This window comes from Microtus ochrogaster, unplaced genomic scaffold (genome assembly GCF_000317375.1).
Source record: "Microtus ochrogaster isolate Prairie Vole_2 unplaced genomic scaffold, MicOch1.0 UNK112, whole genome shotgun sequence".
Taxonomy (NCBI): domain Eukaryota; kingdom Metazoa; phylum Chordata; class Mammalia; order Rodentia; family Cricetidae; genus Microtus; species Microtus ochrogaster.
Window position 1 is genome coordinate 708,748 of NW_004949210.1, and position 26,781 is coordinate 735,528.

Below are 26,781 nucleotides of genomic sequence, written 5' to 3' on the forward strand. Positions count from 1 at the left end.
AGGTCAGAGGACGCTTGTGAGAATTGGTTCTTTCCTTTAAATGTGTGGGTTCCAGGGATGTAGCACAGTCCATCAGGATTGGATGGATGTAAGCACTTTTGTCTGCTGAGCTACCTAGCTGGCTCATAGTTCTTTTTAAAAATTATTATTATTGTGTGAGTGCATGTGCTGCGGCATGCACTGGAGGGCAGAGGACGAATTTGTGGAGTTGCTTCCCGTCTCCTATCTTTTCATGGGCTCTGGGGATCAAATTTGTTTGGATTGCTCATCAAGAGCTTTGCTTTCTGAGCCATCTCACCAACCCTTGAGTCATATTTCTTTTGGGGAGTTGTAAGAACTCGTTGTTTATTCTAGATACAAGTCTCCAGTCAGATGCTATTTGCAAGGATTTCTCTCTTTTGGTGTGTGTGTGTGGGGGGGGAGGTGTTCCACACATTTGATAGCATCCTTTGAAGACAGTAGTTTTAAATTTGGATGCTGTTAACTAATTTTAACTAAATTTAACTAATTTCTCCTTGGTGGCTTGTGCTTTTGCCGTAATTAAGACACCATATCCAAGATCACAAAGGTTTACCCTTAGTCTTCCTATTTTGTTAGTCACTATCATCATATCTAAATATTTAATAGTAATTCTTCAACATTATTATTTGATTTATGTTCAGATTTCTAGGTGTTTCATATGTCATAAATGCACATGTACCTAATATGCCCAAATTCTACCTCAGGCCACTGAGTTATTTGTGAAGAGATCAAAATTTGTTTGTGAAAACTGGATTATTGATCTTGTAGTTTCTCACAGTGTACATTTTATTATCAGAATCACTGTACTGCAGTAGCCCCACCCCCTTTGGCTCTCTGTGTGTCTGGTAATTGATAATTGGATCTAAAAATTTGATCTGATTCAGGCTTTTTGTTTTTGTTTTCTCAAGAATCATTCACAAGTGACTGCTCTATGAGCTAAAATGTGTAAAGCGTGGTCTCATTTGGAGTTTATTCTATCCCAAAGGGCTCGAGACTATTTTATTTATGACTTGTACCCATTCAGAATTTCCAATAATTTAATTAAGATAATGAGTGCCTGAGTCCCAAAGACTTCTAGAGAATAGCAAACAGTTTCCATTCCTATTAAGAATCCATCGTATGCTAACAGTTGCAAATCAAGTTTGTTAGAACTCTAGCTAATCCACTTGCTTTTTTCCCTCCCCTGTTATCTACCCATTGACTCCGAAGGTCATAGGAATCTAAAAACATGAAAGGCTTGGAGAGATATTTTATATATATATATATATATATATATACACACACACACACACACACACACACACACACACACACACACACACACATGAGAGTTCTTCCTTCTTGAGGACTCAGGCAGTTGTAGAATTCTGGGATTGCACTTTACTCTCAGAAAAGTTATTTCTCATGCAGCAGGATGTAGAAGGAAGCCCAGAGAAGGTAAATTAGTTGCCTGAAAATTACACAGTCAAAAACTAGGAGTTAATTTGAACTCTTCTGGCCTCTAGTTCAGGACATTTTCCCTCTAGATGTAGGAACAGAGTTGTAAACACTGAACACAGCGATGATTGCAAGATTTTTCAGAGTTTATATATAGCAACATTTTACCCATAGTTAGCTCTCCTTCTTCGTACTCTGAAGGCTGGGAGAGTGCGTGTTAACTGTAGCATGAAGAAACCATAAGCAGAGAAGGACAGAGCAGAGAAAGCCAAAGAGAATTGAATTGTGGCTAAGTTGGTGTTCCAAAGGTTGTGTTCACAGCACTGATTTGTGACATTTTATTGCTGATTGTGAGTAATTTAGTTTAGGCAGTGGACAAACACATATTTGCTTCTTATTGGCCTGTGCTCCAGAGGGACTCCCAAGTTTTATGCCTCCCACCAACTTACCTATCTACCTACCTGCATTTCCTATTCCTTCTCCCTTCTCTCCATCCTCTATCCTGGCTTTTCCTCACCCTTCTCTTTCTTCACCATATCCTCTATTTCTTCTTCTTTTGTTCTATTCCATCCTTCCTTCTTTTTCTGCTTCCCATACATGCTCTCTCTGCCCTCCTCCTCCTTCTTTCTTATGCCAGTTCCCTTTCATTTGGTTCTCTTTGCTTCCTCCCCCTCTCCCAGTCTTTTCCCTCGTCCTTCAGTATCTTCCCCTCCCTTCCTCCACAAGTTCTTCACCCCCACGTAAAAACTGACTGTTGGTGGCTCCCGAGGAGAGAGAGAGAGAGAGAGGGGAGACTCTGTGAGCCTTGGCTTCTCCCGATTGGCTGTTACTGCTAGCACACCAGCTCAAGTCTTGCCTCCGGGCACCGAACAGAGCAGCTGCTGCATCTGCTATTGGCTTGTTCTCCTGTCAGCGTCTCTGTCAGCGACTCACGCTGGCGCCCCTAGTCCCGGCGTGAATAAAAAGGCAACCTACCGGCTGAGGTGGGGGTGGGGAGAGGAGAGGGAGAGGGCCAGCTAGGAAAGGCTAGGAAGAGTGGTTGGTAGCCTGGAATCTCTTTAACAGAGCTAGCAGACGAGGCATCTTAGGAAAGCTAATGAACTAGAAAGAGTAGGGGAGACTGAGACCGACCGGTAGCCAGCTAGACAGACGGACGCATGCCCGGACAGACAGAAGGCTCTGGAGAACCGATAGGTTCTTTTTGCCTTTCTTTTTGAAAAGCAGGATTTTGATTTTTTTTTTTCAGTGGCGCCCAAGAGAGAATGCTGGACTCTGCTATCTTCAGCTCAAGCTAAGATTTCTCAGCTAGCGAAGAAAGATCAGTCCAGTCCCGCGAGGGGGAGGGAAGCAAAAGCCCCTGCCTCCAACCCCCTTCCCTCCCCCGAACCAGACTCGGGGGCCAAACCCAGACCTTCCCTAACCATCTGACTTCCTCCTTTCCTTTTTAGCATGGTGGCTGTATGGACAGTCTGACAGAACAGAGATTGACATCTCCCAATCTGCCGGCCCCCCACCTGGAACACTACAGTGTTCTGCATTGCACCATGACCCTGGATGTGCAAACTGTAGTCGTTTTTGCCGTGATTGTAGTCCTCCTGCTTGTCAATGTCATACTCATGTTTTTCTTGGGAACGCGCTGAATGGAGTCCAGCCACCTGAGCTGTTGCGAACTCTCACTTTGATTTCATCCCAAGAGCCTCGGAGGGGGAAAAATCGAGAGAGACAGTCTGAGACAGGGAAAGAGAGGGAGAGAAAGAACAAGCTTTCTTACTCAGGGGGGAAAACGTTTTTTGAGCTTCAACATGGCCTCGCTGTGATATGTATGACGTTGGTATATTATCTCTCCCTAAATCTTTTGTCATGTCTTGTCTTTTAAATTTGCCTGTGAGTGTAGTTGCTTGTTGCTTGAGTAAAATTGTTGGTAAGAAATGTTTTCTGTTTAAGTGTGCATGTTCGTATGCATTCTTTATGTGACGTTTGCAGAACTAGCTGTGTCCTGTTAAGGTGGCTTTGCTATTTGTGATGTTTTGTTAACTCATTCTCTTAAAAACTACCTTTGAACTCTGTTATGAAATTTTAATCAAAATTTCTCTCTTGCTATCAGAATACATTCGGGTTTGTTTGGGGCTGGGGTTGGAGGAAAGTATTTCTGGAAGAGCATGCTGAATTTTTTTGCATTCGGTGAAAGTCTTGCACTGGTTGTTTAGAGAGGAAGAAAAACCTATGCAAGAAACGGATTTATGGAAAATAGTCTCTAAATGAGGAGCAAGAATTTGGGAAGTGACACACTGGGGTGCCTTGTGTTGGCACTTAGTAACTGTGTCCTTTGAATTTCAATTTTGCTGTTCCGGGTTTCCAGTTTCTGATTTGGAAAGCTGCCACCGCTAAAACATTTGCTAAAGCAGTAAGTGTCACTTTCTTTGCTATCACGGAGTAGAACAAAAAGTATTTCTTTACATTTTAAATTAGCAAGAGAGGATTTTGACAAGATGTTTGGGCTCATTTTTACAGATGTTATACCCCATGATTTGAGTTTGAGGATTTTTTTTTCTGTGTCTCACGCAGAAAACAAAATCCGGCATGTTATATAGTTTGTGACTAATAGTATTGGGTATTAATAGTATTGGGCTTGGCTCCTTTGGGTTAATACCATTTGCGGTGGTCTTCATGAACTACTTTACATAGAAGTTGATAGTGCTGATGAGATTTATTTCCTTGTTTGTTGCTTAAGAACAGAGGTCTCTGAAACATTCATGCAACTGTAAGTATGTAATGTGCTAAATTAAGAGTTTGAACACAAAAAAGGACGTGTAATGGGATGCAAGCTTGGGAAATGTGAGCTAGCTGGTGTTCCAATTTGAGATATGTCTTATATAGGCATTGTTGTATTTGTTGTTATTGCTGTTTTTATATATTATATATACATACATATATTTTATATATATAAATATATATTTGTTTTTGCTGAGATACCTCTTGACAAAGCTAAGTAAACAATTGTTTCTGTTACCAGTGTGTACATAGAATTTGCTTTTTTCTTTTTTGCTCTTCTTTCTCTTGGCTGTTGCAGGCAGATATTCCTCATTCCGTTGCTTACCTGACTTGAAACGGTGCCATTTCTGGCTCATACAGCAGTGAATCATGCCACATACACGCCCACACACATGCTTCTAGCTATACTCATGTGGGTGGATGCTCATGTGTGATGTGCAAATCAGCTAGCATTATGCTGTCAATTTTCAGGTCTTGTTCAGTCTCTTTGGAAATGGTTATTGAGGGGGCATTGAAATTGTCCTGATAGACCAAGAGAACATTATTTAATGGCATCAGTTAAGGTTTTGAACCTTAAGGTATAATCTGGTTGACTCACTGTGAGAAGCTGAGCTGGATTTTTTTCCTCCTTATTTGGTACTATGATAGAAGTATGATTTGAGAAGTTTGCTAGCAGTGGTTTCATATTTAGCATCCTTTGGTCTCTTTGTGACGGCCACTTGGGTGGAAATAAGAACCTTGTTCAAATGAGAATCTTGTATAATTTTTTTTTTAATTTCTTACTTGTTTGCTTCAGAGAAATATTTAAAGTAAGGCTTGTTGTTTTTGTAACAATCTTGAAGAGTGGAGAAAAGCTCAATCCTGGGTAGCTGCAGATCCATTTTCTCCATTCACTGGTTGTTTGACAGTGGACTACTTTTCCCCCTCTCTCCCCAGTGAGTTTGGGATTCCCTATAACATTGACAGTTGGAAATCTTTGTTCCAGGTGACTTCGAAGTTCTAGCATTCTGTGATTTTGGGGCACCCATAGGGCTTGAAGTCAGAGGGAAATGAAAAGGAAAATGAATTATTAACCAAAGGGATTGGGAGAGAAAATATATATATAGTGTCTGATATCTGCAGAATACATTTTTCCTTAAGGGATTTTGTTGTTGTTGTTTGCTACCTGGTCAAGAAATAGGAACTCCAACACTAGAATGCGTTTGACTTTTTATTTTATTTTAAAGGGAAAAGGAGTTTCTATAGCTAGTTTTTGACCCAGGTTTATGACTAAGTAATGTCATGAAATGCCTGACAAAGCCTTGCCAGAAAGCCTTCGGGAATGGATGTGGGTGTGGTGGTGTCAGTATATTTGTGGATGTAGGTGCATATTCATCTGTGTGTGGTGGGGGGGGGGTTGCAAATACTCCTGAGTGTGGATGGAAAGTGTTTGGTGTAGGAATCTGTGAAGATAGCATCGAGTTGCACAGTTCTAAAGAGCCTTCGCTAGGGCTGGATGAATGTCTCCTGTCATCACCTAAAGCCTTTCAGGCTAGAATAGAGGAGTACTTTGAACGAGCCCTGCCATCAATAATTTAAGGTATAAAGGCTCATACTTTACAAATTCAATTCAAGAGCTGTTACTAGTGAGACAACAAGCCACCTCAGAGCAGCCAGAAGTAAGTTTAGGGAGTAGAGAACAGGGTGCTGGTGTGACTTTAATTCTGTGCCTTCTAAAGTCTTTGTATTTCCCCTTCAAATATGCGAGCGCATGCACCAGGAGAGGGAAATGTAAGAAAATGAGACACATTCCTGCTCCTTTCTGCCTTTTTCATAACTTTCCCTTTTCCTCACTCATCTGTCACCCTAAGTGCTTAAGATGTAAGGAAGAGGATAGGCTTTTGAGTTCTGATTTGTTTAAACTTTTTCTTATAAAGCCCTTTAGTGCCCTCCCTTAGTCTCTTATCCTTTTGCATAAAGGATAAGCTTTTGCTACTGGGAGGGTGCTAAATCCATGCTAAGGGATTTTAGCCCTCAGCTCCCCACCCGGGAGTTAAATAAAATGCCTTATACTGGTATCCTAGTAACCCATGAATCACCCTGCAACCACTGAGCTTCAGAGCCCACTCTTTAAAGGTACAGGCACTCTGGTCTCTCTTCAACAGAAGCTGGAAGCCAGCAAAACTGGAAGAGATGCTCTTTAGGGAAGAACAAGATAAAAACAAAATCTATGTTCACAGGACATGGAGAGCCCAGCTTTGAGCTTCCATGGTGACTGTTTATTGGAAAATGGTTCGAGTTCCACTCTCTCTTTACTTACTACCCTCATTTTGAAGATTAACCGAGCCATTTCACTGCCTGCCTTTAGTGTAGGTCTTGAAAGAAACATTTTACAGCAATTTTTGGCTTTAGGCAGTGAGACAGTGAAGTGATAATTTAGTGAGAACGAACTGACCAGCATATTTTATTCATCAAGACAGGTCTCACCTGTCAAGACCTGCAATATCTGCTTCTGTAGTTTGCTGGAATTTTGTTTGTAGCTCAGGGAAGCTTGCCAGCCCAGCTGTAGTGCATGACAGCTGTGAATGTTCTTTTTCTGTGTTTCGGTAGTGTCTGACTGGGAAGTGGAGCAAGTTAGGAAAGTCGTTTGGATTGCTGCTGTGGTGAATCGGGCTTGGGCTCTCATTCACCTGTGTGATTGTGTGTGTGTGTGTGTGTGTGTGTGTGTGTGTGTGTGTGTGTGTGTTTGTAAGTTTTCACAGAGCTTAGGGATCACAATAAACTTTTGGATGAGATGTCCCAATGTGTGGTGAGGTTCAGATTCAGAGTCACAGAAGAGACACTGTGATGGTAGCAACGATGGCACTGAATGTCCTCTTTAGCTTATCTGCTACCATTGCCTCTGATCCCATGGTGTGCAATGTGAAAATTGAGCCTTTGTTCCCAGAATACCTCTTGCAAAGCATCTACATACATAATCTAGTCGCTTTTTTTGGTAAGAAGTATAATGGAGGAAGCAAATCTTCGATTTTCTAGCCCTTTCTAGCCCTATTTAAAGCTTTGCAACTTCTCTAGACTATGTCTCCGGCTTTCCAAGAATCCTTTATTAAAGCTTAGTTCTTCCAATATGTGCCCAGAGTGTCTCCTTCTGTCCCTATGGATCTAGCACTCTAGAATATTTAATTCATTATGCTTTGCCCTGGCACCAAAGTACAACGTGGAAAGACTAGAAAGGAGAAAGGCCTCCAGGAAAGAAGCTGTTAATGGCTATGTCAGTAACACATTGTCAATGCATGGTCCTATAAAGTTTGCAAAGTGGTTGTACATCTTTTCTAATTTCACATCATATTAGCCATTCGAAATGGGCAGGGATGCTTGCTGTTCCCTGACTTACAGTGAAAAAGAGTAAAGGTGAGAAGAGTTGGTGGGTATGCCTTTCTAACAGTGAAGGAGAAACATCAGAGGTGATCTTTTGCAGTCAGTGTGAAGCTGAAAGGGGTCAGCTGAAGAGGGGGGTGTGGATGAGTCATTCCTGAAGTCATGTGACTCCTCTGGATTTGCATGCTTACATTTTTAGTGCTTTATAATACCTTTCATTTATATAGTACTTTTGAAAAAAAAAGTTAGTCCATAAAATGTCATGAAAAAATCACCAAACAGTTGTGTTTAGCCAGTCTTATGAAAAGAAAATGTCACTATTTTGAATATTCAAGGTAAAAGCCAAAGTGAATTGCTGAAACCTAAGATACAAAATGTTTTTGGAGGAACTAAGTTTCCAAGCAGTTGTTCTTTTGGAGGCACATATTCTTTTACATATTGATTTTCAGATGTGTTAGCCAGGATCGGGTAGGTTGTCCAATATTCACAGATCCTCGACTTCCTAGTCCAGCACCAAAAATTAGAAACCAAGAGCAACAACAAAAACCATGCTCCTCAAACTGATCATGCTGCTCAACCTGGCACCCAGCTAAGATCAAATATGCAGGGGCTCTGATTTTTCTAGGAAATGAATGATTGAATGTAAACCCCCTCCAGCCGATTCAGATACGCAGCATACTCTTTTGGGTTTAGTACAGTCCTTTTGGGTTTAGTACAGTCCTTTTTTGACATTGGTCTTTTAAGTCAGTTTAGGGTTTTTTTTTTGTTTCAAAATTTGTCATATTTTGTTTTGATTGGTCTATTCTTGTAACTATGAGTTTTAATTTTTCTCATTCTGTGTAAGAAATTCGGGTTTAACTAGCACTGTATCAGTTAAAATATTTTTATGTGTATGTACTGTTTCAGACTTTTGGAAGTTTGAAGTTGTTAATATACAAAAGATTAGCAATTTCTAGTAGTACTGCATTATTTGAAATTTGAAAATGCATTACACAAGTTGATTCAAAGACTGTTCTGTATAATGAAATTAGTATTACTCCTTTGATATCTTAATAGTGCCTCCTTTTGAAGTTGGAGTCTCTCAGTTTTTCTATGTATTTGGTCAATAAGTGCTGGCTTCATCTATTAGTGCCATTATCTGTCCTACCATTGTGTTGATGAGGACAAAATTGCATGAGATTTGTTTTGTATGCTTTATGGGCACAAGGATATACCGCATTTATAGCTATTATCTGTCAAACTAATGGTCTCATTAGAAAAATAATATGTTGCTTGGCATCTCACTTCTGGTAAGTACTATTGCAGGCTCCACAGTGCCCTGTTTTCTTTCAGTATCCACAAATCAGGTATTCTCTAATTGGGTACAGAATTTAGCTGAAGGTCAGTCGCATAGTTGGAATTTTTGCTTGTCGGGAATGTTAAACATCATGGATATAGCTTTAAAACAGAATATATTTTTGTTTTAAGGGTTCTGTAAACTGCCTGATTTCCTTTTTGCTTTGCCAAATTCTTTCCATAACCCAGTAGTTCTTTGCCTTGCTATATGTTAGAATCACCTTGGGGAATTATCAAGACTAAGAGTTCATAGACTCTCTCTTTTGGAGTTGGTTACAGTGTGCCTTTCACATCAATATTTTTCTAAAAGCGACCAAAGATGGGAAAGTGTGGCTGGGGTGGAATGATTCAGAGGAAGTATTAGCTTGCCCTGATTGTAGTTTCATATATATATGAATATGAAAGATCTGCAGATTCGAACAATATATAGGAATTATGGGAGCCATGAGGAGTTCCATAGGCTTATGTCCATTTCAAGGAGCCTCTACTCTAGGCAAGGAGTAGTGTGGTACCAGACTACTTTTTAAAAAATGAGTTGATTATCTGTATTTACAGGTTCTACTGCATCCACAAATTAGAAGAGAAATCCATATGTAGAATGTAGTATAGTAACTATTTTTATAGCATTTACATTGTGTTGGCTATTTAAATAGTCTAGAGGTGTTTTAAAAAACTCGGGAGGTTGAGCTTCATGTATAGCACAGTGTTACAGCTCAATGTATGTGAAGCTCTGGGTTTTATCCCAAGTACTAGAGTAAAAACAATAAAGTATAAAGAAGGACATTCATAGGGTATAATATTGTATTTTTGTATTTGAAGGGAGTCCAGGAACCAATATCCAAGGGATACCAAGGAACAACTATAATCAGTTTTATCGTTTGATAGTTTGAATCTTTTAGTAACATCATTTTCTGTATAGTTGCTGTATTGATGCATATTCTGCTAGTTTCCTAAGTGACTATAAATAAATTACTTTTACCTTCTGAAGTTTGTTTTCCTCATTTGCAAAATAAGGATAGTTAGATGGTTTCACATATTTCTTCCATCCCAAATAATCAGTGCTAACTTTCTATTTAATATTATTTAAATGCTGCAGGCAATACAGTGGTTCATTTCAGCAACCTTGGAATTGTAGGATGGCTATGGAAGTAATAGATCTGCCTTTGTAATTACACTTGGAATAGGTTTTCTCTGTAGCAAGTGAAACTTGGATTGCATTCTTTGAGCCAGCTTCTGGCCATTGAGAAAGAAAGGAATCCCTTACTGATTTGAGTAGTACTCATATGCCAGTTTGGGATGCAGCTTGTTAAAAAGATATGTCATATGAGTAGTTGAGAGTTGTCTTTTATAAATACAGAACCAGTCTCATAGGTATGGAGAAACCTAGGAGTTAAGGACTGGCTGCCTTGACAGCTTAGAGCCACTTTGAACATTAAGAAGTCACTCATTTGGTTAGTACTAGTACTACCAGTAGTATGTAAGTAAGATACTCAACCAAGTCCCCTCGCAACTCCATTGTTTAGGAAATGAGACTCCGAAGGATTAAGCCAACTTTCTTAATGTTACACCAAAGGAAGTGGTAGGTAGTGCCTGACCTAGAACTCAGCCCTCCGTTACTACCTCTTTGCACTGCCTTGTGTGTAGTCACATTGTGGTTAGGATGTAGTTACAACTCTGAGAATTAAAGGGGTCCTCTGACATACTGCAGTAGTCATTAAGAGGCTTTGAAGCATGGACCAAAGAGGGGGACAAGAGTAGAAGTTGAGAGGAATGTGTCCGAGTTTAGCTCTTCCCTGCCTTTGCCAGTCTTCTGTGCTAGTTGCTGGCCTACTCTGAACAACCGAGCTTCTAGCAACTATCTTGAGAGTTGATAGGAGAAAAGTGGCAGAGTTGTGTGTGCGTGCTCAGAGGACAGTATATAGAAGACAGACCTGTAGAAGAAGAAAGTACTAGAAAAAGCATTAACCCAATAGAACAGGCTATGACTCTTTACCCACCTTGCCACCAGATCAAGGTCTCTATCTCAGTTTCTCTGTTGCTAAAATTAAGTGGTTTTAATAGAGAAGAGAAGTCTTTTTTTTTTTTTGGTTTTTCGAGACAGGGTTTCCCTGTGTAACAGTCCTAACTGTCCTGGAACTAGCTCTTGTAGACCAGGCTGGCCTTGAACTCACAGGGATTCATCTGCCTCTGCCTCCCAAGTGCTGGGATTAAAGGCGTGCGCCACCACCGCCCAGCTGAAGAGTCTGTTTTCAAAGGAAGGAAAAAATCTACATAAGACAGGAAAATGTAGAATGGGTCTGGTTTCAAAGCACCTTATGACAGGAATAGAGAAGAGACTGGAAAGGTCCAGGTTATCACTTTGTCGATGCATACCTTACTTATTAGGGGGATTGGGGAGAAGGATGCCTTTTCCCAGTGGGAGACAGAATACCCATGGATGGGTGCATGGCTAAGGTTAGAATTGCTTATGGGGAAGAGATGAAAATACCTGACCAGTCTGCAGTACACTGCTTCGCTCCTTTCATACAAGGAAGAAAACTAAGACACAGTTGGGATGCGGTGTCCAAGGTTGCAGTGATGGATCTAGGGTCCTGATTCCTCATATCAGGTTCTTGGCCATTGTAAACCAGTATCCTTTTCCCAGGATTCTGGATCTATACTTTCTGGGGTCTGAATGTTTTTTGAGATTTGGTTGAAGTAAGAAAGCTGAAGAGAGAAGAAGAGTATTATGTAACCTCCCAGAGGGGAGCTGGCCTTTGGGTGCTAGGCAGTGGGAAAAGGGTGGCAGGAACACAGAATCTTCTGTAAACCACATTAGCTTTCTTGAGGCAAAGAAGCTGTGGATGCAGCCCTATGCTGAGTAATCTCACCCTCAGGGCCCAGAGCAGGCCAGTACTGTTCATCTACAGCCAGCTCTTGGAATGGCTCTGGCAGCCGATTTCTCCGCCTGCCTGCCTTCATTAGAGGAGGAGAAGCCATGCACCTCCATGCCCAGCTGGCTGCAGAGAGGATGTGCTAAGATCCCACCCCCACCCACTCTGAGTGGTGCCTAAAGGCAATAGTTACTTTTAGCTAAGCCTCCCACAGCCTCTCCTCCACCCACATTCTTCCTGCCTCCTCTTAGTGAATGCTGCTGGTTGGCAAGAGGGTTGAGTAGTGGGTGCCTTGGTTTTCGGATAAAGGCACAGGAGGAGCGAGGTGTCTCTAGGAGGGCCTCTGATAAACTAGGCACCGTGGTGGAGCTCAGAACAAAGGCAATTGATGACATTATTTTGTACTTAGGACGAAACGGTAGTGGAGGGGTTTATTAATAATTTTGGATCTTGCAACCAGCCACGTGATGTGCAAATCGAGATTAAATTGCACAGGAATACTTAAGATTTCCCAAACCATCCATATGCTTTAAGGAAAAGGAACAGTCACTGGTTGATACTTGATTCTTGACTTTCCCTGTTTGATGTTAGGCTATATTTTTAGTGGGTTTCAGATTTTGTGTCACCTGAATTTTCCTGTGACCTTGTCAAGGAGGTATGCTGGAGACGGAGGGAAATGAAATGCAAAGACTCAATTATTATATAATTGCTTTCAGCTCGATCTAGACTCAAACTGGAAGTTACAGTGTCATTTAGTCATTCCAGACAACTTTATCGACTACAAAGGAGACATCAGGGCTGTCTTAGGTCTAATCCTCTCACTGTGGAAGCTGAGGAACTAGACAGCCGAGGAGGACAATAGTTGCCTAGGGAAACACGATACAATTGTGGTAAGGCTAAAGCTAGAGCATTTCTCAATAATGATGCGAGTTCCGAACCCATCAGATGTGCTAACCACTCTGGTCTTTCCTTCTAGAGGTGACTTTAGAAACCTTTATGTGTTCATGGAAACTTGGGGTCTGTGACAATGGGCAGAGCAAGACAACCTCTCTGAGGTTATAACCTCACTTATAAGTGGAGCCTCATAATCTCAGAGCTCTCTAAGGCAGAGAGATCTGTGGGTGGCTGATACAGTGGAGGGGTTTGATACTCCATACTCCCTGAATACGGAGGACATGCTTATAGGAAGCCAGTCACTGAGTGCCCTTGAACAACTCCATTTGTCTCTGTAACTAACTTATCTCCACCATAGCAGAGAGTATTCTTGTTCTGTCTCTTGGAAAGAAAAGGCTTTATGATCCATCCTGTGCTTGGATTCGTGGTGAAAAGCTGGGGTAATTTTTTCAACACGAAGCTCTCTGTTATTTATCCCCTGCTCTATTCTCTGTGGAGCCACACACATGTTGCTATGAATAGCAAACCAGTTTTCACTCTCCCTATCTCCTGCAAAGCTAAAAGAGGAGTTTGGAAGACAGCCCAAATTAATTGTATTATTATTTAGCACCTTTTCAAGTCCCTCAAGCCCGAACTACCTAAGCACGCTGCAATTACAAAACAGCCCTTGGCCCCCAGATCTTTGGCTAAGATTTGTTGTATATATTATTAGGTTTTCTTAATATGATTTGGAGTTGTTTTGAAATCACAAGCTTTTGACCAATGACCTACATAAAAAAAGTGACTGTTCTCCATCTTTAACTCTGTCATTTAGTTCGGAAATATCTCCTCCCTGCTCTGGGGGTAGATGAAAAAGATAAAAACGGGTGGGAGAACAGTGGAGCCTGAGATCGGAGATTGGTAATTTCTTGAGAAAGGCAGGTAGACCCCGACTACCCCCACCCAAAAAAGCCCACAATAATAGTTAAGAAATGAGAACCATCATAGTTCTGTATTGCTTTACTGACTCAGATCAGTGGTGCTTTAAAAGCGGTGGTATGCTAGGCAGAGCTAGCTATTCCTAGTCCTTGGATACTTTGAACAAGGAACTCATCCTAAAGCTGCTTTGTGCCCTTTGCTTCTATTTAGGTCTTTTTCTTTTTTAATAAAAACTAGTTAGCCAGGCACCTTTAATCCCAGTACTTGGGGGGGCAGAGTCAGGCAGATCTCTGTGAGTTCAGGGCCTGGCCTACAGATTGAGATCTAGGCCAGCTAAGACTATATAACACAGTGACACCCTGTCTCAAAAAACAAAATAATGATAATAATAATAATAATTAATAAAAAGCTAGGCAAGACAGGAAGAACCAAGTGGAGGATATCACTGGGTAGCTCTAGCCTTGCCACTAAGCCACTAGCTAGCATTTCAGGTACTCCATGGATGCTAAGTCTATCCACATATCTATTATCTAAGAATACCCAAGAAGCCTTACCACATGTAGAAAAATTATCTAAGTTTGGTAGCCCGTTGTTCCCTGATTAGTTGGGATGTTTTCTCTGAAGATCTATAGAGATTTGCTCTTAAAGAGTGGGCCTTGATCTTAAAGTCTGAACATTAATCCAGGCATTGCGTGGTTCATACCTATAATCCCAGCACTCAGGAGCCTATGTCAAGAGTATTGCCATGAATTAAATGCTCTCCTGGACTACATAGTGAGTTTTAGGCAGCATGTCTATGGTGTGAGACTCTGTCTCATCAAACAGATCAAAATGCTGCCCTACCTCCTATCAGGCACAATGATTGAGATAAACCATACATATTTTCCCTAGGCTTCATTGAATAGCATATGCCTTTGAGGCCTTGTTTAAGCTTATATTCCTGTTTACGAAGGCCCCTGGGAAAATGGGTGTTGGATGTCGGACAGAAATTTTCCTTTGTCTAGACGGGATTTAACTGGGATAAGACATTTCAGATGCTAATTTGCAGTTACATATCTGCATTCGGATACATTATGGTAGGGAGAAACGAGATTAACCCATGGTACTTATGGTGAGGAATCACTAAATGAGTGAGAAAGAAGTCACGCATTAAGCCTGTTTCCTCCTAGTGCTGCTTAGGAAGTTGAAGCATAAGCACAGGCAAGCAACTGCTTGAAGACTTCAAGTTGGTATTTGATCAGGGACTTGTAACTGTTCAGTACTTGCTGCTGGACTCACAGTGTGGATCTCTCTCAATAAATTACTGGAAATGAAATTTGAACCCATATTCTCTGACTAGCTCTTGTGCAAATTGACCCAGAAGTATTGAAGGAAAACTGTTAAATTGTTGGGAAGTAAAACTGGTTTAGCTTCATTGTCCAGTAGTGCCGTTTATCCATACCAATACATACATGTACACTCAAGTCACTTGTGATACATACAGCACACTCAGGCACACATGTGGAACACACTTGGGATACGTAGGGCATACCCAGTTGGTGAGTACTTTCACATTTGCATACATAAAGCACAAATATTCACTGCCCTTCTAACATTTGAACATTCTCAGCAAAAGCAAGATATATACAAGGTCACGTGTGGTATACTTGCATATATTTTAATGTTTAAACATGTATATACTACATACCTATATACACATGGAACACACTCATATGCATGAATGAATATGCTTTAACACCCATCCCTGGGCACACAAGTAGATTCCTGAAAGACAAAATGCTAAGGACACACTTGGAAAAACATTCCACAATGACAACATGAGAGATTCTTGAATACAATTATAGGACACACTCACATATGCCCGACACACCTGTGCAGAATGTGTCCTAACCCTGGGGCCAACCTGGACGTGTACCTTTCTTCTTCTAAGCGGTAATGACAGGTTTCTGGCCTTCTCTGGTGCACGTCTTATCAGCTTTCTCTGGCTTTCTTTATCTTCTAAGCGATAATGACAGGTTTCTGGTCATCTCTGTTGGACCTCCTATCAGCGTCCTCTGGCCTGCTTTGCTTCATCTTTGCCATCAGGCATAGGAAGGCAGGAAGAAAAGTAATAAAATTGATGTTAAAGATGGTTTTATTTTCCTTATGGCAGGCTCCATACGGAAAACAAAACTCAGATGTGAGACCCCAGAGGTGATTAAACAGGCAGATATAAAAAGAATGGGAAAAAAGCAAATTGGCACTGATCAATGTAGAAATCTAAAGCCTGCCCCTTCATCCCAGTCTAATTACAAAACATTACAGAGTGATGCAATTATAAAGCAGTATCCTAGAAAACATAAAGTAACCTAATATTGAAGTTCATTTTCCTTGGAGCTGAAATAATACCTTGGATCAGAACTTATATCTGAGTTGTCGATGGGAGGTTTGGGGGTGAGTGATAAGATGCATAAAGACAGACACCATTGGTCAATGACCCAACTCTTGCATTAGATCTGGGCTGACAGACCAGTCACAACCTTAATGGTCACAACTAAGACCCTAAGCACAGCGGCTTAGGCCATTTGTCCCCATTAAAGAGGACCTACTATTTTTAGAATTCCTCAAGCTAGAAACCAGGTCATGGTGTCCAGAGGAAGAGTTTTTGGCTTTGGGTACTGCAGTCTGGAGCTGGAAGCAGGTGACCCTAAACTGGATAAAGGGTGGGAAGCAGTGTGACAGGTAACCGATGTGTACCACCTGTAGAAACTGCTCTTCAGAAGGAGCTTCATAACCTTTGCTGCGTTCCCATTGACTGTTAAAGCCTGGAGACATTTATCAGCTTTGGACTCAACCTCAAGCAACAGGAGTTCCAGCTGATACTCTTCCTTTCTGGGCTGAGCCTGTTTGTTTCCACTTGCTTGTCTGGGTCTCATTCAGTCCACTTCTGAAAAGCATGACAATTACCCTCAAATGATGTTGAGTCTCTAAGATTCAAAATGTTTTTTAGATGTACTTGATCTCCACCCCCAAATCCGCATCTCCTCTGTCCTTGAGCTGGCTTAAGTGGCATAGAAAGAAGAATCCTAAAAGGGACCATGGGAAGTCAGGCAATGTACCTTGATAGGGTCAGGTTGCTTAAAGTCATGCTGGTTTTGCTTCCACTCACATGGCTTTTTGATGTCAAGTCAGCCTGCTAGGAAAGACACCGGGTTTGCAACATTTACATGATCAAATAGCTGAGGTTCATCAGGAGGTCAGTGGAGTGACTGAAGGGAGGCATCACGGACACGATCTTTCCCTAAAACCAAGAAAGGCAACCCTAGACTGCCTGTACTTGCCTTCTGCTTGAGGAAGCATCCTAGGGTGTCAGTTTTGGTTCCATAAGAGAAAATATTTCAAAGAATTTATACTTACAGCCATCTACTTTGTTTTCTCTACTTTTTTTTTTGAGGGGGAGATCAGGAACTAGGATATATAGTTTAGGTTCCCTTCCAGTCCCAGATATTGTGAACAAAATTTAACTGCACTTCAATTTCCTGTTCTATAAAATAGGCTTAACCGTAACATCTCATGGGATTTGGGTTATAAGAATACATTTTGACAAAGGATAGGGGAAGTGTTATTTGAAACATCAGAAGTGGGTCTGTACTGTTTGAAATATTAGGATTTCATTCAGGTTACAGTTACAGTCAGTTCAGGGGTAGTCAGCGCTTATCTTGCCTTCCCCATACTTCTAAATTTTACTTGTTCCCATCTCCTGCTCCTGCCTCTAAAACCTGCTTAAAATATCAAGATAGCAGAATAGCTCAAAGGCAACCTCATCTTTTCATTAAAGTAGATTGTCTTATTTGCTTTTCTATTGCTGTGATAAAGTACCCTGCTGCCTTAATCGCTGTTCTATTGCTGTGAAGAGACACCATGACCAAGGCAACTTATAAAGGAAAGGATTTAATTAGGCGCTTGCTCACCAGAAGGTTAGCTCATTTTCATCATAGGGCAAACATGGGAGCAGGGAGGCATGGTAGTGGGGCGGTAGCTGAGACTTTACATCCAGATCTGTGGGCAGGAGACAGAGAGAGACATGAGACTGGGCTTGGTGTAGATTTTTGAAACCTCAAAGCTCATTCCCAGTGATACACCTCCTCCCACAATGCCACATCTCCTAATCCTTCGTGAGCAGCCCACCAACTGTGGGCCCAGCATTCAGATATACCACTACACCTGCTAAAAGCAACTTCAGTGAGAAAGTGTTGATTTGTGCTCACAATTGAAGGGTATATTCCATCATGGTGGAGAAGTCAAGGTAACAGGTGCTTAAAGAAACTGATCACATGTCTTATATAATCAGGAAGCAGAAGGCAATGGATGTGTTCATCTAGCTTTCTCCTTATATAGACTAAGACACTGGATTTTGGAAAGGTCTTACCCACATTCATGGTAGATCTTCTCCCCTTAATGAATCTAATCAAGACATTCTCCTAAAATATGTCTAAATCTAAATAATCCCTTATAGGTGTACCTGGAGACTGGTCTAGAAAACTCCATGTCTTGTCAAGTTGATAATCAACACTAACCATCACGTAACCTAATTCAGGTGGTGGGATTGTCCAAATTATTACGGTAAATAATTAGGCCAGACTTGTACATAGCCTATTCTTATTTCATTTGTTTTTCAACTGGCAGTTGCATTTCAGATTGAATTTGAGTTAGAAATTTCTAAGACTACATTTCTGGTTGTGAGGAAGATTCTGGGGTGTCTGCATTCAGCCTTCATTCTGAGATGTTCATACTCCTCAATCCATAGAAGGGTCGGATCTATCTGAGAGCTGGAAAAGAGGACAAAGCAAGGACTGGCTGTAGTAATGAGGGGATAATGTGTGTAGAACAGTGAAGAAAATACTACCAGAAATATCTAAAGTGATAATCCCCTACGTGAAACTTATTCGCTTGTGGAAAAATATTAGACAATAAAAATGTTTGTGTTGAGTTTATAATTAAGTAATTTCCTCATCATTTCCAACCCTTTCCATGTCCTGCCTCCTGCCCCCTCTCAAATACATTATCTCTTCTTTTTAATTACTGTTACATATACATATGCAAATAAATATGTAAATTCAACTGGCTGAATCAATTTAGTGTTGTTTGATGTATGTTTTTAGGGCTCAGCACTTGGTATTGGATAACCATTTAGGGTATTCCTTCCTCTCTCGATGGTCGTTAATTGCCTATAGCTCTTCATCTAGGGATGGCTCTATGACATTTCCTTCATACACACTACTATGTCTACTGGTGTTGTCATTGTTCAGGTCTTATTTGGGCAACTATATTGTTGAGATTTCATGGGTCCAGTTTCCCGTTTTACATCTAAACAACGCACAGTCTTGCAGCAGGCTTCTTAGTCTTAGGTTCTTATAATGTTTGTATTCCTTCCTTCATGTTCTCTGAGCCTTATATGGAGGATGTATCAGTTGCAGATATATTATTTGGAGCTGATCACCCCAAAGTCAGTTACTTTTTGCATTTGACTGTGTCTTTCTTTAATGTAATAATTATATAATTATAATTATATTAGTAAAGTGCCAGTAGTAGGTTCTTCTTTAAGATCCATGATCTCACTGACCCTTGGTAGTTGGCTAAATTTTCAATACCAGGCATGATTTTCTTCCTGTTTAAGGGGTATTATGTTCAATTAGAAAGCATTTCATTACCAGCAAGATGTAAATGCCACTATTATACCTTTAAGGATATTTTCCTTGTTGGTCATGTTTTTGGTTCATAAGTGTCACAGTTGGGTAGGATTATTGATTACTTTCAATAATCTTTCAGCTCAGATCCAGCTAAAATTCTATGAGTATAGTGTCTTCAGTATAGGGACCAGTCATCAAATTCTGGAAAGCATCAAGGTAAACAGCAGTAGCCTATATTGTTTTAGGAATCACTTGGACTTCTCTGATCAATAACTCAAAAGGAGGTTGAAGTTTCTCATGCCTGATACTGGGGTTTTTGTTAGTTACTAGGTCTAGATGGATGCATTATCATCCCAACTAACATAACTTTATTTAAAATGTGGGTATACGTAATTTTAGGTAAGCATAAACTAATATTCATTATGGTTTCGAAAATCCTTAGTGCTATTTGTTCTTCCTCTATTGTCTTCCATTATCCTGCCCCAATTATAGCACCCATATTTCATTTTCCATTTCCTAACACCTGTATCTCATTATTCCCATCTCCAGAGCTCTTTACCCACCCCCATGGCACTTCTTTTAAATTTTCTGTTTCTCAAATTTTTTTTAAATTAAAATTGAATTACATTTCCCCTTCACGTTTCTTCCTCTAACCCCTCCCATGTACTCTCTCAAAACATGGCCTCTTTTTTTTTCATTCTTGCTGTGTGTGTGCGTGTGTATTACTAATACATATAAATACAAATGACTCAGTTCATACAATGTTACTTCTATGTATATGATCACTTGACGTAGGATAACCAATTTGGGGCCTCTCTCCTGGAAAGATTATTTCTTCCACTCTCAGCATTCCTTAGTTGCTTATAGTTCTTTGTTTAGTGTTGGGGCCCCATGAGATTTTTTTCCTTTCATGTTAGCTTGTTTTGGTGTCCGGGTTGAGATCTTGTTTAGGTAGCCATGTTGATGAGATTTATTGCTGTGGCTTCTCTGACATTTCTAGAAGATGCAATCTCACAGCAAACTTCCAATTCCTCCGGTTCTTATACTCTTTCTGCCCCCTCTTCTGCTGTGATCTCTGAGCCTCTGGTACAGTTAGTTGTGTTGTAGCTGTATCTCTGCCTTTTGGAAAGGGATGTTTTCTTGATGATAGGTGAGACCGATACTTACGTGTGAGTAAAAGGATAAATAGTTAGAATGTAATAAGGAATTATGTTGGTTTAGTAACGTGATAGTTGTACATTCTCTTCCAAAATCCATGACCTCACTATCCCCAGGTAGTTGGCCATGTTTTCCAGTACCAGGCATAATTCGCCTCTTGTAGTTGTTGGTTATTGATATTTGTGACACTGTTGCACCCTTAAGGGTTACCCTATCTTTCTGATGGTTATTGTGGTTCATAGGCATCATAGCTGGGTAGGATTGCTGACTGCTTCCCTCCTTTAGTAGGTTGCATGACATCTTACTGTACTATGAAAGCTAGTCCTCAGGGAGGCTTTTGGGTAAGTTCCAGCCTAGGGAACTCTGGGCCCTGTGTCTGAAGTGCAGAATGTCTTCAGCAATAGGGACTTATTTCAACCTCTGTGAGACAACAAATGGCAACAGCAAGAACTTAGAATGTTTTGGCAGTGTCTTGGACAACCTTTACTAACATGTCAAAAGGGAGCTACCTATGCTTGGTGTTGGGTTTGCTGTTACATAGTCTGTGCATCTTGCTGGGCGCATTAGCCACCCAAATGAAAACACACGGACTTTTATGTATATGGATATACAGACGTACATGTATTAAATGTGATTTTATGTAAATAGATAATTCCTCTAGACAATCTTACTATTGACCTGGGATTCTTGTTCTGCATCTGTGCCTATAATTTAAAGATTTTTTTTCTTTTCATGGTGTCCCACATTTCCTGAACATTCCTTTCCTCCCTGCCCCCTCTGTGTGTGTGTGTGTGTGTGTGTGTGTGTTTAATTTTGTATATTTTTTGTTTTATGGTCTATTTCATGCCTTACTTGATCCATTCTACTGGCAATACTTTTCCCTGAGTCTTCAATTTTGTTATTGAGTTTTTCATTTCCACCTTAATTTCAACTTCAGTTTCTCTTCAACATTTCTGTCTCTTTGTTGGATTTGGTTTTCAGTCCTGGATTGTCTTTACCATTTCATTTATACTTATATTTGTATTTCCTTGGGTATTGATCAAGCATTCTCTTTGAATTCATTCTCTTTAGGTTTACTGAGCCTTTGATTTGTGTCTTCTTTAAACTCCGTGAATTCTTTGATCAATATTATGACTGTCTTTTTAAGTTCTGTGTCCTGTGGTTCATCTAGGTAATTCTCATTGTAGAACATTTTCATTGGGCTAGTGAATTTGGGGGAACAACATACTGTCTTGATTTTTCATATTGTTTTTCAAATGAGACCTGGGCATATGTGCTTCTTTCATTGAATGTGGATCTCATGTGGACACAACAGGCTATGCTGGTCCATAGGATGTACCACTAGACACAAACCTGGAAGTTGTGAAGTGTACAGAAGAGGCTCACTAGTTTGGGCTGGAGTCCTTATGAGACTCAGAGTAATGTAAGAATTCAAAATGGTGTAGGCAGTGTAGGATCAGGTAGACTTACTAGATTGTGTTGTAGAACAAGATGTGTCCTTTGTCCTGGGCCTGGAGGATAGATCTGTTGTACCCCCACCCCATCCCATCCCTACTGCCATGGGTTGACTGGAATGTGGTACTTGTGCTGAGTACCACAAATAGCTTATTGTGTCTCTATGCCATGTAAGAGAGCTAGAGAGCCTCTGGTTGGGTCAGATCTATGATCTGGCTAGTCCTAAAGAGAGGGAGAGGAGCTAGGAGGAGGTTATGATTTCTGGTAAGCAGAAAACAACTAAGAGGTTGTGTCAGGGAAAACAGGTAGGTAACCCCTGTCTCTGTGCTATTGGGTAGACTAAAGGGTCTCCAGCTGAGAGCAGCCAGTCTATGATCTGGCCAATTCCAATGAGATAGATGGGCAGTAGCTGGTAGGATACCATGATCCCTGGAAAACTGTCAAAATCATCAGAGTGGAGAGGGCTATACTTGGAAGCTCAGATGGTTTTCCAGAGGGTTCCTGGAAGGAAGGACCTATGATCTGAGGAGTCCCAAGAAGAGGGAAAGAGGTCAGGATAAAAAAATCAGGGTCCCTGGAAAGCAGCTGAGAGGTGACCAGTGTAGGGTGGAAGGCTGTACCAGTGAGTGCAGGTCTAGACATTCTTGCTATATTAGTTGCTTAATCTTATTGATCTTGCCATTTTTATTGATTAGGAGATTTTATGGAGTGTATACTGTATCAAATAGTATTTAGCTATTGGGTTTAATATAGTCTATTTTAAATTTTTGAAAATGTACTTTTCAAAAAATTATGCATTTTCATAATTTATTTGCTCTCCCACTCCCTCTCTTCTCAAGCATCTGATTCCCCACTGCACTCCAATGGCCCCATTTTTGCATTCATGTCTTATGTATTTTATCTTTCTCTCTCTCTCCTTTTTGAGACAGAGTTTCTTTATGTAACCTTGACCGCCCTGGAACTAGCTCTTGTAGACCAGGCTGGCCTTGAACTCACAGAGATCCACCTGCCTCTGCCTCCTGAATGCTAGGATTAAAGGCCTGTGCCACCACTGCCTGGGGCTTTCTGTCTCTTTTTAAAAATCTCCTTCCTCCCTGTTTTCCTGAAGTCTCTTCTTCCTCCTTCCATTCATTTTTTAAAATAATTTGTATTGTTATATTCAAGGTTTACAATATAATAGTATGGGGCACATGTAAATGGTAAAATTATAATAATAAAACACATTGATGTATGATTAAATATCTATGATTAACATACAGTTAAAAAACGAAACTCTAGTTTTTGACAACAGAGGTATATAGAACAAAAACAAATGCCAGCCATTCTTGTAAAAGATTCAGACTTAGTTTCTAATGTTAGCTCTGCTGTTCACTGAATTAACACCATAGGAACCTTTTCTTGTTGGAGCCTTGATTTTCTTACCTGTAAAATAGAGGGCTGAATTAGTTCTAACAGCTCTTAAGGGTCTCCTATTATAATCACTTGTATGTGGACCCACTGATTTTCAGGCTCTTGAGCCCCACCCGAAGTCAAAAAGAGCAACTTTGAGCCCTAGAACCTTATTAGATGCTCTGTCCCGTAATCAGTGTCCCTGGATCCTGTACGTTCTCCACCCTGACACCCTCTACCTAGTCCAGACAGGCATACGCCTTATATAAGCTTGACTGACCTATTTGAAGTATTTTTATTTAAGCCCAACCATTTTTTTGCAGGCATAGACCTAGTGCAATTTCTCTAGGGCCCTGAGAGTAGGCTTGATTTTGCTTCTCTTGTATTCAGTTGAAGTCTAGGTTTTGATAATGTATCCTTCTAAATCTTTAGCAAGATTTGAGGGGATGTCAGAGCAAGCAGTTTCAGTGCCTGAGGCCTGACCCAGTCATTGTGCACTAAAATGTCCCAACCCCTCTGTCGTCTACCATTCACTGAATGCTTGCCAGAAACCTGGGACTGTGTCAGGAGAAACATGGTCTACTGGTCGTGAAGACTGTTGACAAGGACTAGGTGTTTGACCCAGGTTGGAGTTGCTTTTTTCTCTCCGGAGTCTATAGGCAGAGGGAAACCAAGGAGCCACTGGAAAGCATTTTTTACTTTCTGATGGACTGTTTAAATGCAGTTTCCTCTTCGAGCAGCAGACACACTCATTTTGGAAATGAATACCAAGGTCAGGAACTTAAACTTTTGTCTTAGGAGATCATACCAAGTAGACTTTAAGGTGATTTAAGTGGATTGAAATATGTTTCTCCTCTCTGTTCTCTAGATGTAGGCATTACTATGTTGAATAAATGATGTTCTTGTTCTAGCCACCTTAGCCAGATGGTCACATTTGGACATTGGATCCATTAGTTTCTGTTCCAACCTGGCTCTTCCTCCTTTCCTCCCCCCACCTACAATCCTCTTTTCCCAGCAAGATTTTTAACACGACATCTGTCAAATGGATGAAAAAAAATGACTTCTTCTCTTTGCCTTGCCCACCCACCCTCTGGCTATGGTGTTGATTATAGAGCTATGCATGTGGGTGGGTACAGAGGACAAATTCTTCATGCAGTTCTAGCCCCCTCCTCCTACCCTTCTGGAAGCCTATGGGCTTTTTAGCCAGGAAACTCCAAGACTGAAGTTCAAATCACAGACTGGGGAAAACTGAAACCCCAAGAACTATTCATAGTAACCCAAAAAAATAACTTAGAATTCGACTGTGGATTTTAAGATCGTTTTAGGTTACCTAAGTGACTTGGCACTCTTTGAGCTCCTCTGGCTTGCCTCTAGCAACAAGCAGATTGAAGACGGAAGCAAGCAGGTCTCAATGTCCTAGAAAGAAGTAAAAAGCAACAGTTGTCATTGTTCCCTCCATTAAAAGTGGGTTTTTCTTGCCTGTCATCTCTTTCTCTTTCTCTTATGCAAGATACATTTGTTGAACTGTAACAAAATCCAGTGTAAAACTGCAAAAAAAATTCAGATTCTAACTAAATTTAACAAGCCTGTAAGCCACTTGGCTACATATTGTATGAATAGATTATTTGTCCACATACTATGATTTACAACCTGATGGAAATGCTAACTCCCTTACTGATCCACTGGAGAGATCGTCTGGTTTTTAGGGCTCATGTTAGTCACAGAAGTTTGAAAAAGAGATTAATAACAATGCAGTTTATTGTAGATTAAGTAGATGTTCTATAGCCACTACACAAGTGATGTTATTTGTAGAATTATACTCTGCTTTACAATTTTAACTTCTCCTAGTTGTTATTTACATTTTATTCTCAGTAGAAATTAGTAAAAGTGGCAGAGGGAGAGGAGCAGATCCTGGCTGGAGTTATCAGTGAGAGGAATAAAGAGCAGGTGACCCAAATCACATAGGAAGAAGCAGCTTGGCTATAAAGAATGGCTACATCAGAGGCACAAATGTAGGCTTGTACCTTGCTATAAAATCCAATTTGGCAATCCAGGGTGGGATTGTAGTTCAGTGGTAGAGCACCTTGCTTAGTATATGTAAGATCCTGGGCTTAATCCGAAGAATCACATGAAGAAAAAGAAAAAAAGAAGGTTCCTGCCCAGTTAGAGACAAGGATTGGATTCGGAGATGGGACTAACTTACACAAAGTTTTTAGAGATTGATGATAGGGAGTTATTAAATCTTCATGAGTGATATCAGTAAGGAAAATTGAAAAATACATCAAGCTACTCCTTACAGTAACTTGAAGAGGAAAATGTGGGAGGTAGAAGACTAGTTAGTTAGAAGGCAGCTTGAGGTGATGAGGACCAGATCTAAGAAGGGATAGTGGAGGTGAAGAAAGCTTGATCTGACCGGGAGATATACGGAAGAAAGAAGTAAGTAAAGTGGAATTTTGTAAAGTAGGAAAACTTAGGATTCCTTAGGAAAGGAATATGACAAATTTTATGTTTCATTGGAGATTAAAACAGGCATTTGGAAGGATAAAACTGGAGGCATATGGGAGCGAATGTTATGATAAGGAATGACTTCTCTGGTCACCTAAGCAGAGAACAAAAATCAAAATATCTATTGATTTTTTTTTTATGGAGCAGCCAAAGGCTAAAATGCAAAACCCATTCCTCAGTTTTCCTAGCCGTTCTGGGAAAATGCAGGCAGAAGCCTATGCTTTAATGTAATGCCATCTAGTCTCTGCATGGGTTCTCATTTTCCTCAGCAATGGTCCATAAAAGACATCCATTAAGCCCAAGGAAAGGGTAAAAAGAAATAAACTGCAGAAAATGAAATCTTTGTCCTTTATCCTTTGAAGAACTAAAGTATTTATCGCAACAGGATGCCCAAAGTGAGAGGGAATTGATGGATCACATTTAATTTCAGTGTGCCATTTGACTGATTAAATTTTAGACAGAGGGCTTGGTAGATGACTCAGTTGGTAAAGTGCTTATCGTGTAAATATGGGGGACGGAGTTATATATGAGGCACCTGTGCTAAAGGTCAGGCTGTGTGCCACACACTGGTAATCTCATTCCTATGGCAGTGGAGACAGGAGGTCCCCAAGACTTGCTGTCTAGCCATTTGAACTAAATTTGTGAGCTTCGTGTTCACTGAGAGACCCTATGTCACAGTAAGGTGCACGGTCAGGGGTGATCGCTCAGCAGGTAAGAGCTCATACTGTAACTCCAGTGCCAGGTGATTCAGCACCCTCTTCTGGCATCTGCAGACGCCCCCACACATATGCACATATGCATACACTACCACAGACACAAATAAAAGAGTAAAATAAAGTGTACCTGCAGACACACAGAGAGAGAGACAGACAGACAGACAGAGAGAGAGGGAGAGAGAGAGAGAGAGAGAGAGGGAGGGAGGGAGGGAGGGAGGGAGGGAGGGAGATTGATTACTGGCAAGATTTTTCCAGTAGCCATTTGGAGCCCCTTTTATATAC

General features: G+C 40.7%; 1 protein-coding gene across 9 annotated transcripts in view; it reads left to right on the top strand.

Moving 5' to 3' along the window:
• Arhgef9 (Cdc42 guanine nucleotide exchange factor 9) overlaps positions 1–26,781 on the top strand; it is a 307,395-nt gene that overhangs the window by 178,740 nt on the left and 101,874 nt on the right. Inside the window, exons 1-2 of one of the 9 annotated variants that reach the window (XM_005371536.3) lie at positions 2,429–3,289; positions 3,818–3,862. The exons of 2 other annotated variants lie outside the window; for them this stretch is intronic. In XM_005371536.3, the coding sequence (XP_005371593.1) occupies positions 3,281–3,289; positions 3,818–3,862 (54 nt within the window). In that variant the 5' untranslated portion in view covers positions 2,429–3,280. Of the gene's footprint in view, positions 1–2,428; positions 3,290–3,817; positions 3,863–26,781 lie in introns of those variants that run through there. 6 more of the 9 variants (XM_005371530.3, XM_013355306.2, XM_026778203.1 and 3 more) reach the window with 6 other exon arrangements.